Below are 14,322 nucleotides of genomic sequence, written 5' to 3' on the forward strand. Positions count from 1 at the left end.
ACTGTGTCTTCAACATTTCAGCTAACTCCAAATAACTTTGCACCTAAATAGCATCCCACGTCGAAATTACGCAGGGCTGTTTCTATATACACAGGTAAACTCCTCCACACCATCACATCTGCGGATATGTGGCACTGGGGAGAAAGGCGTGCGTGAAGAGAGCATCAGATGCAAGCCGACACTCATTTCTCCAGTCACGGCCAGCAGAAAATGTGCTCCCTATAAAGTCTCGATTATACTCCATGGCTAAGGGAATGGACACCATTTAATGGCCTGGCAGCTGGCTGGATTTTGCTCGCTTTGTGTTTTTAAGCAAACAGTCCCAATTTGTGTCTACCAGACACATACGCAGATCAGAATGCAATTATCCTTCAGGTTCCACACGTCTCAAAAGCCTACAATACAGACCACAGCTCAAGAAGTACCAAAATTCAATATTTTAGGATGAAATTTTTTTTAGAACTGTGTGCATTGAGCTGCCATTAAATGCAGTTTTGGCACATCTTTTTCTCTGATGGAAAGACCAGATTGATATGAAAATAGAGCAGCAGAGGAAACTCGTGGATGGAAATATGTGGCTTTGACATGGACCAGAAGTAGATGGCTCTGTCGTAAAAACATAAGAGCCTTGCTCAATCAAGCCAATGGCCCAACTCCCCCATAGCACTCTGCCCAATTGCAATTCCCACCAACTGGTCTTCAGAGGCAAACTGCCTCGGACAATGGAGGGTAGAACACAGCCATTGTCTCTAGCAACCATGACAATTCTGCAAACACCTCTGGCATTCAGAGACACACGGCCATTGATAAACTCGTCCTCCTCCATGAATTGGTTTCACTCTCTTTTGAAGCCACCAAAAAGGATGTCCGCACCCTGCGGCTGGTGCAGACGGATGGTTTCCCAATCACTTTCCAATACATGGAACTCCTTGTAAACAAGCCAAAGGCTTATGGGAAGACCAGCAATGTCATGGGCCAGGAGACAGGTTCACCTGCTGAACATGCAGCCTGAAGGGGGAGAAGGGGGAGTGACTCCACCTTCACCTGATCAACATTCAAGGTCACAGAGCAGAAGGCACTGATCAGAACCAGCTGGCTCTGGGCTTCATCAACAGCTTCCAGCAGCGGTCAGATGCTGGAAACAAGGCCTGTGGTTCCTGGCCTAACCTTGCTGCTATCTGCTCTCCATCTCAACCCTGCCCCTTTATGGGGACTTGTGTGAGTGCTAGGGCCCCCAGGGAGTTGGGACTTAAGCTTCGTATGTGGATTCTGCTCTCAGGCAAGTGTTCCTTGCTAACCTCTAGCCCAGGGGTAAGCAAATTTTTTCAGGGGGGCTGGTCCATTGTCCCTCAGACCTTTTGGAGGGCTGGACCCACCCTCTCCCCAAAGCACCCCCCTCCCGAAAAGACCCCCCCCCTGAAATGACCCCGCCACTTCCATTCACACCACAGCCACTGCAGGCACCGACGTCACCTCGTCTTCGGCAGCCGCAGCTTCGGAAGCCAATCAGAAGCCACGCCACAGAAGTCAGTCCCTGCACGGCGAGGCCTCCGCGCTGGTTTAGTGCAGGGACTGACTGAGCGGGCGGCAGGGTCTGCAAGGTTTGCGGGCCAGATTAATGAGCCCAGTGGGCTGCTTCCAGCCCGCAGACCTTAGTTTGCTGACCCCTGTTTGCTTGCTGGGCAATGGGAATCAGATGGGGCTACAACAAGTAACAACGGAAAACTTCCATGAAAAGAGAGCTAGCCCAACCCACAAAGTGTCAACATGAAACAACAGAAAGTGCTCAGAGGCAGGAAGCTTGATAACCACCAGTGCAAAAGCAGAGTGTCAGAGTTGGCCGGCTGCTGATGTAATATTTGAGGATTGCTTCATTTACTCATCTTACGTGGGCAAAAACATGCATCTCAAACACACTTGGGTACTGCATGAAAGAATGGAGGATAAAAGAGGCTTACCTGAAAAATAGCTATCCAAGCATAGCCAATATTATCAAAATTAATAGCTCCATTGTGCGGGTTGAGCTCCCCTGTCCTGCAAATGTTGTAATACTGGTTCCAATTGATGCAGGCGTTTCTGCTGCTGAAGTCCAGGGTGTACGAATTTTGGTTGTAAGAGTCCATGCTCAAAGTACATTCCACCTTGTACTCCTTCCGGTTTGGGATGCTGGAACATTTCTGCATTCCGTTATCCCGGTGGGACGAGCAGATGAACGGATTCTCCTCGCTTTCCTCTGGCCGATAGTACGGATTCAGGAAAGTCAAGTTGTACGTCCTTGAATGGGAAGGAAGACACAGGAAACTCCTTTATACCAAGTCAAAACTTTGCTGTGTTTAGCTCATGATAATTTCCCCCTGAAATTATTATTTTTAAAATTGAGTTGGGACGGTTGTATTTTATGTAGTGAGGGGACAGTTCTGAACTGATCAGCTGCTACTGCCTAGCAAGGGGCAGCAAATATTCTTTCCAGCCTAAATTGCCTTTGGCAAGATATTCTGTACTGGCTAAGAAGAGGGCAACTCACTCCTACACATTTGGTTTTTCCTCTTATACTGTTCCAGTGTCTCTGGGCCAAAACGTACATTAGGGGATTGTTGCCATGCCAAAAACCTGCAATGCAATCAAAGTAAACAAAGAGAAAGAAAACAAAGTGGGATTGACAACATTTCAAGGCCTAAGATGACCCTCGCCTCCTGGTTCTGACCCACCTGCATGACTGACAGAAGACCATGGTGAGACTCTTGCTGGCGAGATCTGAGCACGACGTTTTCCATCCCTAAAATGACCACTGTGGAAAAATGCTGCTCAGAGGCACCGAGTTCCATGCAACATTGTCGTGTGTACATGGCGTCACACGTGCAACACACATGTGTGATGTCATGTGCATTGGGAGTTGGCCATGAGGCCCGGGGAGGCCTTCTTCTAGATTGGAGGGGCTCAGCCCTGTCCCCGCATACTTGGGGTGGAGGGGAAGGTGAACTGTCCTCAGCCTCATAGAGTTGACACAGGTGATGCTGCCCTTGCTAGAGGTCAATGCGCAGGGTGTTGGAATGAACCAGGCTTTTTAATGGGCAAACTGAGACTCTCTCCAGTGCCTCATAAGATGCTACCAGCAGCTGGAAAACAGAGAGATGGTGCCCAAATGGCTGCTAGTGGGTCTTTGGAAATGCCTCAGTCACTTCCAGCAAACGTCACTCCAAAAAGTGAGCTGGTCTTCAGGAAACAAATTGGCACAAGATGCTGTGCTGTGGGGAGATCATTTGAGCCCAACAGCCCTCTCCCCTCCTGTGGTCTTCAGAAACTGGTCTTCAGAAGCACTGTTGCCTCCCACCATGATAGAAGAACATAGCAGTCATGGCTAGTAGCCATTGATCACTTTATTCTCCATGGATTTGCTGAATTCTCTTAAAAGCCATCCCGGTTGATGGCCATCACTGCCTCCTGCAGAAGACAGTTCCATATTTGAACTATTTGCTGCATGAAGAAGCACTTTCGTTTTATCTGCCCTGGATCTCCCAACTTTCAGCCTCATTGGAAGTCCATGGGTTCTTGTATGAAAGTAGGTGTTCCGGTTTTCGAACTTTTTTCAGAAGCCAAACGTGCTCAGTTTTGAGTCCCCTCGTGTTTCCTGTTGCGCTGCTAATTTGCATCCCCCCATTGTAATTCAAGCCTTCCGTTTCCGATTGCAGTGTTCTGAGGTGATATTTAGAGCTTATATTTGGTGCTTTTGCTTTTGCTATTTATTTTGCATTTTTTGTTTTTGAGGCTTTTTCAGTTAATTTGTTTTTGTGACTGTGTGGATCCCAGTTCAGCTACTGACTGACTGACTGACTGACTGTTTGATTGATTGACTGTGTGACTGCGGAAATGGATAAAAGCCCCCCATCCAAACAATGACTATCATCAGCACAGGTAAGAAAAAAATTTAATTTTAATTTTTACCATCTACAATATTTATTTTGTAGTACAGTACATTGATGATTGCTTTCATTTTATGGATAAATGGTCTACTTAGATAGTAAAATTCACGTTAAAATGATGTCTTAGGGGTTGTTTTTTAAAGTCTGGAACAGATTAATCCATTTTGCATTGCTTTCTATGGCAAAGCGCGCCTTGGTTGTAGAACGCTTTGGTTTTGGAACGGACTTCCAGAACGGATTAAGTTTGAGAACCAAGGTACCACTGTAATGGCATTATGACATTGGTGGCTTCATTTCCAGTTGCTTTCCCAACGACCCCCTAGCATGGAATGAGGCCTGCAGGCCCAAAAAAGCCCTTCTCCTCAGGCTTGGACAGCCTTTCTCAGAAGCCCAAACATCAGATGCAATCCAAGTCAGGAGGAGGAAATTAGGCAGCCCTCCAAACACCTTTCGCTTAAACACACAAAGCCGCCTGGAACTCTCTGTTTACATTTTTATACTGCCGGGCAGCGTCTTAGTAATAAAAATAAACTTAACTGTGTGGGGAGAGCACCCCAGGCTGCCAACTGCACCACTAAGCTCCAAAGCTTTGGAGTTTTAATTGACAACCAAAGCAATACCATTTAGGACTGTCCCGTGGCGTTCACTAGATACCCAAACTCTCCTCTCTTTCCAAACATTTCTTCAAAGAGCATGGCAAAGTGGAAAATCTGTTTATGGGTTGTGGCAGAAACGAGTGCACCGACAGAAGTGTGAGTTATGGAGACAAATGTATACCCTGGAGGTGTTTTAATGGGGGAAGATCGAAGCTGATCAGGGAGAAGAAAGCAGAGAGAGGGGTTCTAGTGAGTTGTGTAGCAGATTCCGGCGACAACACCTGACATTTGACACTGGGCAGCTGGCAACCGAAAGCTGACAATTGGCCAGCGATGACTGGTGCCCATTGGTAGAGCCGAAGTCAGAGAGACCAACGTTAGGTGGATTAAGAGCCAATCAGAGGCAGAAATATAAGCGTCATCCACACCATATATTTAAAACACTACAACGGCGCTTTAAACAGTCAAGGCTTCCCCCAAAGAATTATGGGAGCTGCAATCTGTTGAGGGTTCTGAGAGTTGTTAGGAGATCCCCTATTCCTCTTGTGAAACTACAGTTCCCAGAGTTCCCTGGGAAAAGGGCTTGATTGCTGAACTACACTGGGAATTGTAGCTTTGTGCGGGAAATAAGGGGGCTCTTAGCAGCCCCAAGGGACTCCAGCTCCCAGAATTCTTTGGGGGAAGCCGTGGATGATTAAAATGGTATCATAGTGCTTTAAAGGTATGATGTTAATATGACCCTAGAGCCTGCCACAGGCACAGCCAACTAATTCTATTTATTTATCTAACTAACTAACTAACTTATTGCATTGATATCCCACCTGTCCTCCATGGAGCTCCTCAAGGTGGTGTAGTAGTAGTAGTAGTAGTAGTAGTAGTAGTAGTAATAATAATAATAATAATAATAATAATAATAATAATAATAATAATAATAATTTATTTATATCCTGCCCTCCCCAGCCAAAGCCGGGCTCAGAGCGGCTAACAACAATAAAAGTAACACAGCATTCTAAAATCAATTCATTCTAAAATCTATTCAGAATCAAATTAATGGCCACCATTGGGCTAGAGTTCTATGAGGATTACAGAAGGAGGGGGTCAGACTGTGCCTCGGCCAAAGGTCTGATGGAATAGCTCTGTCTTGCAGGCCCTGAGGAAAGATGTCAAGTCCCGCAGGGCCCTAGTCTCTTGTGACAGAGCATTCCACCAGATTGGGGCCACGGCCAAAAAAGCCCTGGCTCTGGTCGAGGCCAGCCTAACCTCCCTGTGGCCCAGGACCTCCAAGATGTTTTTGTTTGAAGACTGCAAGGTCCTCCGTGGGACATACCAGGAGAGGCGGTCCCGTAGGTACGAGAGTTAGTGTTACGGGTTAGTTCCGTAGTGTAGACGGTTCTCCCCATTTCATTCCCACAACAAGCCTTTTAGATAGTTGAAACTGAGAGGACCACAGTCACAACCTGTGAGCTTCATGGCCAAGTGAGGGATTTGAAGCCTGGTTTCCCGGATCCTAGTCTAACACTCTAAGCACTCTAATTGTCAGGGCCGGCCCACCCATGAGGCAAGGTGAGTGGACTGCCTCAGGTGGCAGTATACATAGGGACAAGAAATAAGATTCTGTTAGGAAGAATTTTTCGAGGGTAAGCGCTATTTGATGGTGGAACGGTCTCCCTCGGAAGGTGGTGGACTCTCCTTGGCTGGAGGTTTTTAAACACAGGTTGGATGGCCATCTGTCAGGGATGCTTTAGCTGCAATTCCTGCATTGCAGGGGGCCATCCCTTCCAACTCTAATTAAACGCGCAAGAGCACATGGGCAGATGTGAGGAGATGGCCGATTGACTTCCGAGTACTTACATTTGAAAATTGGTGTCTAGGAAACATCTGTTCCTCAGCAGCCCGGCCCACAGCTGCACCCCGACGATCCCAAAGATGAAAAAGACAAAGAAGCACAACAGAAGGACGTTGCCTAACATAGGCAAAGTATCTAACAGCAGGGTGACGAGTATGCGCATACCTGGGGAGAGAGAGAGAGAAGGAAAAAGGGAGATGAAGGGAGGGCACGAAGCAGGCAGGCAGCGGTTGATAAAAAGATTCGGCAGATCCTTCCAGGATCCGCTTGGTTCAGATGCACAGCTCCTGTGACCCAGGCCTGCATATATTTAAAGCACATTTAAAACACACACATCTGCATTTGTTTGTTGCAGCAGGACCAGGAAACACCTGAACTTCTTCACCAGCCTGTCCCATCTCAGCCTCTCAGCTTCCTTCCTCCCACCAGCCTGCTTCTGCTTCCGCCTCTAATTCTGGACTGCTGTCTGCCACAGACTCTCCCAGCTCACTAAGTGCTGTTGCCTTCTTCAGCTTCCAATGCCTCCTCCTCCCTGTCTTCTCCTTCTGGCCACTCATCATTGTCCCACCACCACTCCTTGGGCTCTGTGCCTTCTTCCTTTGAGTGTTCCCCAGCTGGTTCCTCCCACTATTGCTCTGCGTCCAACCAGTCCATGACAGATGATGGGAAGTGTAATCCAAAAACAACTTTAGGGTGGCAGAACCTTGGCTGCCCCTGGATTAGGACTAAATTCGTTTGTTGACATATTTTCCCTTTCCACCCTTTGGGCGATACGACTGGCTGCCTTTGTCAAGGGTACAACTCAACCCATGGCGATGGTGGGAGGGAAGCAAGCCCCTCCTGGGAGAAGCAGAGCAGGGTGGCAAAGTAATTTAGATGAGAACCGGTCAGGAAAGAGAGAGAGACAGTGAGTGAATGTTAAGGCTTTGCCTGCGAATTGGGGGATCAGAAGGGATTACCTGGATGGCTGATGCTATCTGGGATTCATTATACCCTTGCAGTCCGCAACCCCGATCGCTGCCGAGATGCTGCTTGGCACTGGAATGACCTGCTGTTGTTTTCAACGGTGGAACTAAGCCCCGCGTCAAAGGGGACGGCGAGCAGCCGTTGTGAAAAAGCAAACGAACAGCAGCAATTCTAAGCCTGCTTTCATGTTTTTGTTGCAGGGGGGCAAGCAAAACATCTCTTAGCTAATCGGGTAGCTCACACCTCAGTACCTCCCAAGCCAGGAGCAGAGAGGTTCAGGGATGAATGTAGTCCCCTCTTTGGTCCTCAGCCCTCTTCCCCAGCCACCCCACCACCCCTGGCCATAAAAAACATAAGCGGAGTGTTCCCATCTTGTCCAGCATCTTTTTCTTGCACTGGCCACCCAGATACCCCGTGGTAAAACCTGCAAGCAGAGACCTGAGCCCAAGAGCAACTCTCCCCTCGTGTAAACAGCTGTTGGGAGGGCAGGCGAGTGCAGTCGTCCCGCCATGTTACCCAGTGCTGCTAAGGAGTAAGTCACCTACTGTATTTTTCGCTCTTTAAGACGCACCTTTCCCCTCCTAAAAAGTAAGGGGAAATGTGTGTGCGTCTTATGGAGCGAATGCAGGCTCCATGGCTTCAGCAAAAGCAACCTGAGGCCAGGAGAGCAAGAGGGGGCGGTGCGCACCCACCCCTCTTGCTCTCCTGACTTCGCTTTGCTGGAGAGGCGCTGCGCAGAGAGGGAGAGAATATTTTTTTTCTTGTTCTTCCCCTCTAAAACTAGGTGCGTCTTATGGTCGGGTGCATCTTATAGAGCGAAAAATACGGTAAATGTTTGGTGCAGATGCAGCCTTATAAAGGTCAGCCAAAGGAGGGAAGAAAAGTTTTGGTGGACTGCAGCACTTTATAGAAAATGAATTTTCTTTGGGTGGGAGCATTCTTACCCTCTGGTGCCAATCAATGTGCCTGGTGAATCTGCTGGTGGCAATAAAGACTTTGCAGGGATGTTTCATCCTGCTAAAAGGCTTCTCTTTGCAAAGTGGCGTCCTCCTGAGAGCTCTGCCCTACCGAGCTTTTTGCTGGCTTCAATTCCTCCCCCGTGCCAATTAGTGGCCCAATTTGGAGACAGTGGGCCATTTTGGCTCGGCTGCAATCTCTCAACAAGCCTCCTGTTCTTTCTTCTGCTGAGCAATCCTCGCTTTGCCTCCTTTGTCATTGTCAATTACTCCTTTAAAAAGCCCCTCTTTTCTTCAGTGTGAGACCCCATCAAAAGGAAGAAAAGAAAACTAAAGAGCATAAGAACTCAAGATGAGCCATGCTGGATCAGGCCAGTGGCTCATCTTGGCCAGCATCCTGTTCTCACAGTGGCCAACCAGATGCCTGTGGAAAACCTGCAGGCTGGACTTGACTGCAACAGCCCTCTCGTCTCCTGCCTCCTCCAGCAACTGGTGTTCAGAGGCACTACTGCCTTTGAAAAGTGGAGGGAGAACACAGACACGATGGCTAGGACCCTTTGCTAGCCTTGTCCTAGCTGGGGAAACCCAGCCAGATGGGTGGGGTATAAATAATAATAATAATAATAATAATAATAATAATAATAATAATAATTCTATCTATCATCTCTCTTATCTATCTATCATCTATCTATATCTATCTATCTATCTATCTATCTATCTATCTATCTATCTATCTATCTATCTCTCTCTCTCTATCTATCTATCTATCTATCTATCTATCTATCTAATCTATCTATCTATCATCTATCTATCTATCATCTATCTATCTATCATCTATCTATCTATCATCTATCATCTATCTATCTATATCTATTATCTATTATCTATTATCTATATCTATATCTATATCTATATCTATATCTATATCTATATCTATATCTATATCTATATCTATATCTATATCATCTATCTATCTATCTATCTATCTATCTATCTATCTATCATCTATCTATCTATCTATCTATCTATCTATCTATCTATCTATCTATCTATCATCTCTCTCTCTCTCTCTCTCTCTCTCTCTCTATCATCTATCTATCATCTATCTATCTATCTATCTATCTATCTATCTATCTATCTATCACCTATCTATCTATCTATCTATCTATCTATCTATCTATCTATCTATCACCTATCTATCTATCTATCTATCTATCTATCTATCTATCTATCTATCTGGCATGGGTTTTGAGCAGTCAATGAAACTAAAGGTGGGAAAAAAGACTAAAGCTAGAGGAAACTTCTCTTCCTCCACCCTTAGAAAAACTAAGCGCCCTGCCAAACACACAAATTGTAGGGATTCTTCACCCAGCTGTTTCCAAGAACATTTCTGAGTGGAGACAATGCCTCTGCTGCAAGGACATTTTTCTTTTTTAGCAGTCAGTCTCTGCAGCAAATTTATTGCTGTCAGCCTCCACCAACTAATACAATCAGGTGCAGCCAGTGGGGGATCCAGGTGGGCAGATCAAAGCACTTATCCTTGACCGAGCTCCGTTTGGGATTCTCAATGTCCCCCCTGCCCTTTGGCACCAGAATTTAAGTTGCTCTATGACGAGACTGCAGTGAAAAGGCTGCCTTTGCGAGAAACCAACTGTAACACACCCCACTTGATTATTTTAAAAATCAAAAGCTCTATGCAGTATACAGTGGCACCTTGGTTCTCAAACGCCTTGGTACTCAAACAACTTGGAAGCCAAACACTGCAAACCCAGAAGTAAGTGTTCTGGTTTGCGAACTTTTTTTGGAAGCAGAATGTGCTCCCCTTTGAGTGTTATGCTTCCATTTTGAGTGCTACACTGAGTTCTGTCTGGTTTTGCTATTTATTTTGCCCTTTTGTTTTTGGGGTTCTTTTCATTTTGTTTTTGTGACTGTGTGGAACCCAGTTCAGCTACTACAGGCATCCCCAAACTCGACCCTCCAGATGTTTTGGGACTACAACTCCCATCATCCCTAGCTAACAGGACCAGTGGTCAAGGATGATGGGAATTGTAGTCCCATAACATCTGGAGGGCTGAGTTTGGGGGTGCCTGAGCTACTGATTGATTGATTGTGTGACTGCAGTACATTGTTTATTGCTTTTATTTTATGGATCAGTGGTCTTGTTAGTTAATAAAATTCATGTTAAATTGCTGGTTTAGGAGTTGTTTTTAAAAGTCTGGAACGGATTAATCCATTTTGCATTACTTTCTATGGCAAAGCGCGCCTTGGTTTTGGAATGCTTTGGTTTTGGAACGGACTACCAGAACGGATCAAGTCTGAGAACCAAGGTACCAATGTACATTAGTTTTATTGGTGGGAAAAAAAAGTTAAAAAGGAATCCATAAAAGTGTTCGGAAGTATTTGTGCTGCAATCCCACTTGTAATTTAAAATTTCCTTTGTATGCTGCTCTTTGTGGCTGCAGAATAGGCCCCTCCAATATGCAAATAGCTTTACTAAGGGGTGGAGTCACAGCAGAGTGAAGCCCTGAGAACTTTTTAAAAGCTTCAAGTGACCCCAAGCCTTTGCTGGGACAACATCTTCCCAGGTTCGCTAGAGCAGTCCTCTGGGAGCTGACCAGGGTGCTGAATTACCTTGCTTTGGACTAGAAAAGGCCCTTCAAAATATTTCCACTATCCACATGGAGTCTAACCCTCAGCAGTACTGGGCACACTGGAATTAGCTTCCAGTCCCTATGTATTCTTCACCATCAAAGCTTTACAGGTAGATGGCTACTACTGGGAGCCCCAGACAATTTAATACCTTTTTGAAACAAAGTGAAAGAGCAGGCAAAATCATTTCTTACGGGCCCCTGATTATTTTTCTGCAATTACACGAGCTCTTGGCAGATGAAGGCTTCCACCCAAAAGCGATAAAAGAGCTCAGAGAAGATATTAGCATATCGGGAAAGGATCACTCGGCAGCGTGCCATCGCTACCAGGAAATGAATTCAACTGGTGGGCTTATCTTCCAAATTGGATTGAAGACAGGTGCAGCTGAAGCAGATCATAGAAGGGGCTTAAGGCCCACTCAAATCTCCGAGAGCAGACAGACCCTGTTTGGTTCGTCTTTGCCGTTGATGCCCCCACTGCCGCGTCAACATTTCCCTGCAAACACAGAGGCTGAGCTGGCAATAGCCTTGGGAATGCAGGAATGCTGAAACTTCAGATATACAAACTCCAATGGTGTGGGTGAGTGCACACTGCTGTGCGCATGGCTACTGTAATGCACTCTATGTGGGGCTGCCCTTGAAGACTGTTCAGAAGCTGCAATGTCTGCAGAATGCAGACCCTGGTGGGCACAACTTACACCAGTTCTCTGAGGCCTGTGCTGGTGCTTCCAAGTCAAATTCAAGGTGCTTGCATTGACACACAAAGACTTGGGTAAGCCCTCGTAGGGTTGCCATATGTCCTCTTTTCCCAGGACACGTCCTCCTTTTCATGGGTAGAGTCCATAGTTAAAAGTAGAAGTCGGCAAATGTGTCCTCTTTTTTTGCTTTTCACAATATGGCAACTCTACATGATGTCCATTATATTTAATGGAACTACTCTGAGTAGGACTGACCTATAGCCTGGGCTTCATGTTCTTAAGCTGCTTTTTAGTATTTTTTGTTTTTACTGGGGGCTGTCTCTCTCCCTCACTCCCCCAGCCTTGTCCCCTGCAGAAGAATAATACATAACAGCGAGAAACAAATATTAAGGTTGCTAAAAAAATTCCCCCAATGTTAACCCAGAGACAAATAAATAAAGGAAGCTGGAAGAAAGTACCCAGGTGCCATTCAGGGCCAGCAAGCAGACTAGAATTGAATTATAGACTTGTAGAGCTGGAAGGGAGTCATCTAGTCCAACCCCCTCATAATGCAACATTTAGTCTGCAGAGAGGTCTAAAAACCATCCAAAGTTTCCTACATGCGCTCATTGCCCCCCCTCTAATTAGCACAGACCAGCTTTGGCCAGCCTGGTGCCCTCCAAATATTGCTGGACTACAACTCCCAGTCAGCATGTCCAATGACCAGGAATGATGTGACTTGTAGTCCAGTGACAGCTGGGGAGGGGGCACTGGGTTGGGGAAGGCTGGCGCAAATCACCCACTCTTTAGCTGCTAGATTTAAGAAGTCTCACCCCTATTGATTAAGACAGTATAGCAGCATTCCCCAAGCTGGTGCCCTCCAGGTGGATTGCAACTCCCATCAGCCCCAACCAGTGTGGTCAATGGTCAAGGATGACGGGTTTGAACTCCAGCATTTTCCGCAGAGCACCAGGTTGGAAGAAACACTACCATACCACAAAACAGTTAGCTTGACACAGTTCAAATCCCTATTCTGTGATGAAGACCAGTGGGTGACTTTGAGGTCTGCCACTCTTGTCTCAGCCTAACCCACCCTTGACGCAGAATTGACCTGCACCTCCATGGACAGCTGTGAGTCCAAAATGACTTCCAGGCTGCGCACCTGGTCCTTCAGGGGGATAGTTACCCCATTCAGGACCAGGGAGTCCTCCATACCCGCCTACCCCCTATCCCTCAAGAGCAGTACTTCTGTCTTGTCAGGATTCAACCTCAATCTGGGGTAGACAACACTGTGCAACCTGGCTCACAATAAGGATTCAACCTCAATCTGTTAGCCCCCATCCATCCTCCAACCGCCTCCAGACACTCACGCAGGACCTTCACCGCCTTCACTGGTTCAGATATGAAAGAGAGGTAGAGCTGGGTATCATCTGCATACTGATGAACACCCAGCCCAAACTCCCTGATGATCTCTCCCAGTGGTTTCTTGTAGATGTTAAAAAGCATGGGGGAGAGGAGGGAACCCTGAGGCACCCCACAAGTGAGAGCCCAGGGGTCTGAACACTCATCCCCCCCCACCACTTTCTGGACACGGCCCAGGAGGAAGGAGCGAAACCACTGTATAACAGTGCCCCCAGCTCCCAGCCCCTTTAGACGGTCCAGAAGGATGTAATGGTCGATGGTATCAAAGGCCACTCTCATACAATATCAGGGCAGTGTACAGTGATAAAAAAAACATTTAAAGCAGTACAAAAGTAACATTAAAATGACTGGCCACTCTATGCAATTACCTATTTTAATAATAATAATAATAATAATAATAATAATAATAATAATAATAGGGCGGCTAACACTCGATATAAAAACAAATTGATTGAAATACAACTTTAAAACAATTGATTAAAATACAACATTAAAACATTAAAATACAGCCTCATTTCAATGGGAAAACTTTTTTGGGGGATGAAAACGTCAAGTCTTCACCAAGGCTAACTATCTGGACTGGTCCTACATGGGCCAGAAAAAAGCCAGGGAAGTCCCCAAATAGGAATTCCATCACAGGAGGAGAAAGGAAAAAAGAAGAGGGGAAGGGAATCAAATTGATTCCAAGATGAAGGCCAGGCAGAACAACTCTCTCTTACAGGCCCCACAGAAAGAAATTAGATCCCGCAGGGCCCTGGTCTCATGAGACAGAGTGTTCCACCAGGCCGGAGCCAGTGTTGAGAAGGCCCTGGCTCTGGTTGAGGCTAATCTGGCTTCCTTAGGGCCCGGGACCTCTAGGGTGTTGCTATATATGGACCTTAAGGTCCTCCGTGGGGCATACCGGGAGAAGCAGTCCTGTAGGTATGAGGGTCCCATAGGTACATTTTGCTTGCTTGTAAGGGGAGGATGTGACAGAGGTGTTTAAATAAGTCACAGGGTGCAGAAAATGGACAGGGAGATGGTTTCTCTCCCTCTCTCATAACACCGGGATTTGGGGACATCCAATTAAGCTGATTCCTGCATTGCTGGGGATGGGACTAGGTGATTCTTGAAATCCCTTCCAACTCCATGATTCTATGAACGCCTGAAGATTCAGGACAGACAAAAGACACTGAGTGTAGTTGGGCTATGGAACTCCCTGCCACAGGAGGCAGCAACGTCCACCAAAATTGGAAGTCTTTAAAAGATTTGGGGAATTCATGGCAGAGAGGGCTATCAAGGGCTGCTAGCC

The 14,322-nt window shown here is 46.4% G+C and overlaps 1 protein-coding gene across 3 annotated transcripts in view; it reads right to left on the reverse strand.

The window, feature by feature from the left end:
• CACNA1H (calcium voltage-gated channel subunit alpha1 H) overlaps positions 1-14,322 on the reverse strand; it is a 371,014-nt gene that overhangs the window by 149,181 nt on the left and 207,511 nt on the right. For all 3 annotated transcript variants that reach the window (XM_083474111.1, XM_083474110.1, XM_083474109.1), the window contains exons 6-7: positions 6,368-6,527; positions 1,959-2,274 (exon numbers count right to left, since the gene is read on the reverse strand). In XM_083474111.1, coding sequence (XP_083330237.1) covers positions 1,959-2,274; positions 6,368-6,527 — 476 coding nt within the window. The remainder of the gene's footprint in view (positions 1-1,958; positions 2,275-6,367; positions 6,528-14,322) is intronic.

Source organism: Podarcis liolepis (assembly GCF_965112155.1).
Source record: "Podarcis liolepis genome assembly, chromosome: 14".
Classification (NCBI taxonomy): Eukaryota; Metazoa; Chordata; class Lepidosauria; order Squamata; family Lacertidae; genus Podarcis; species Podarcis liolepis.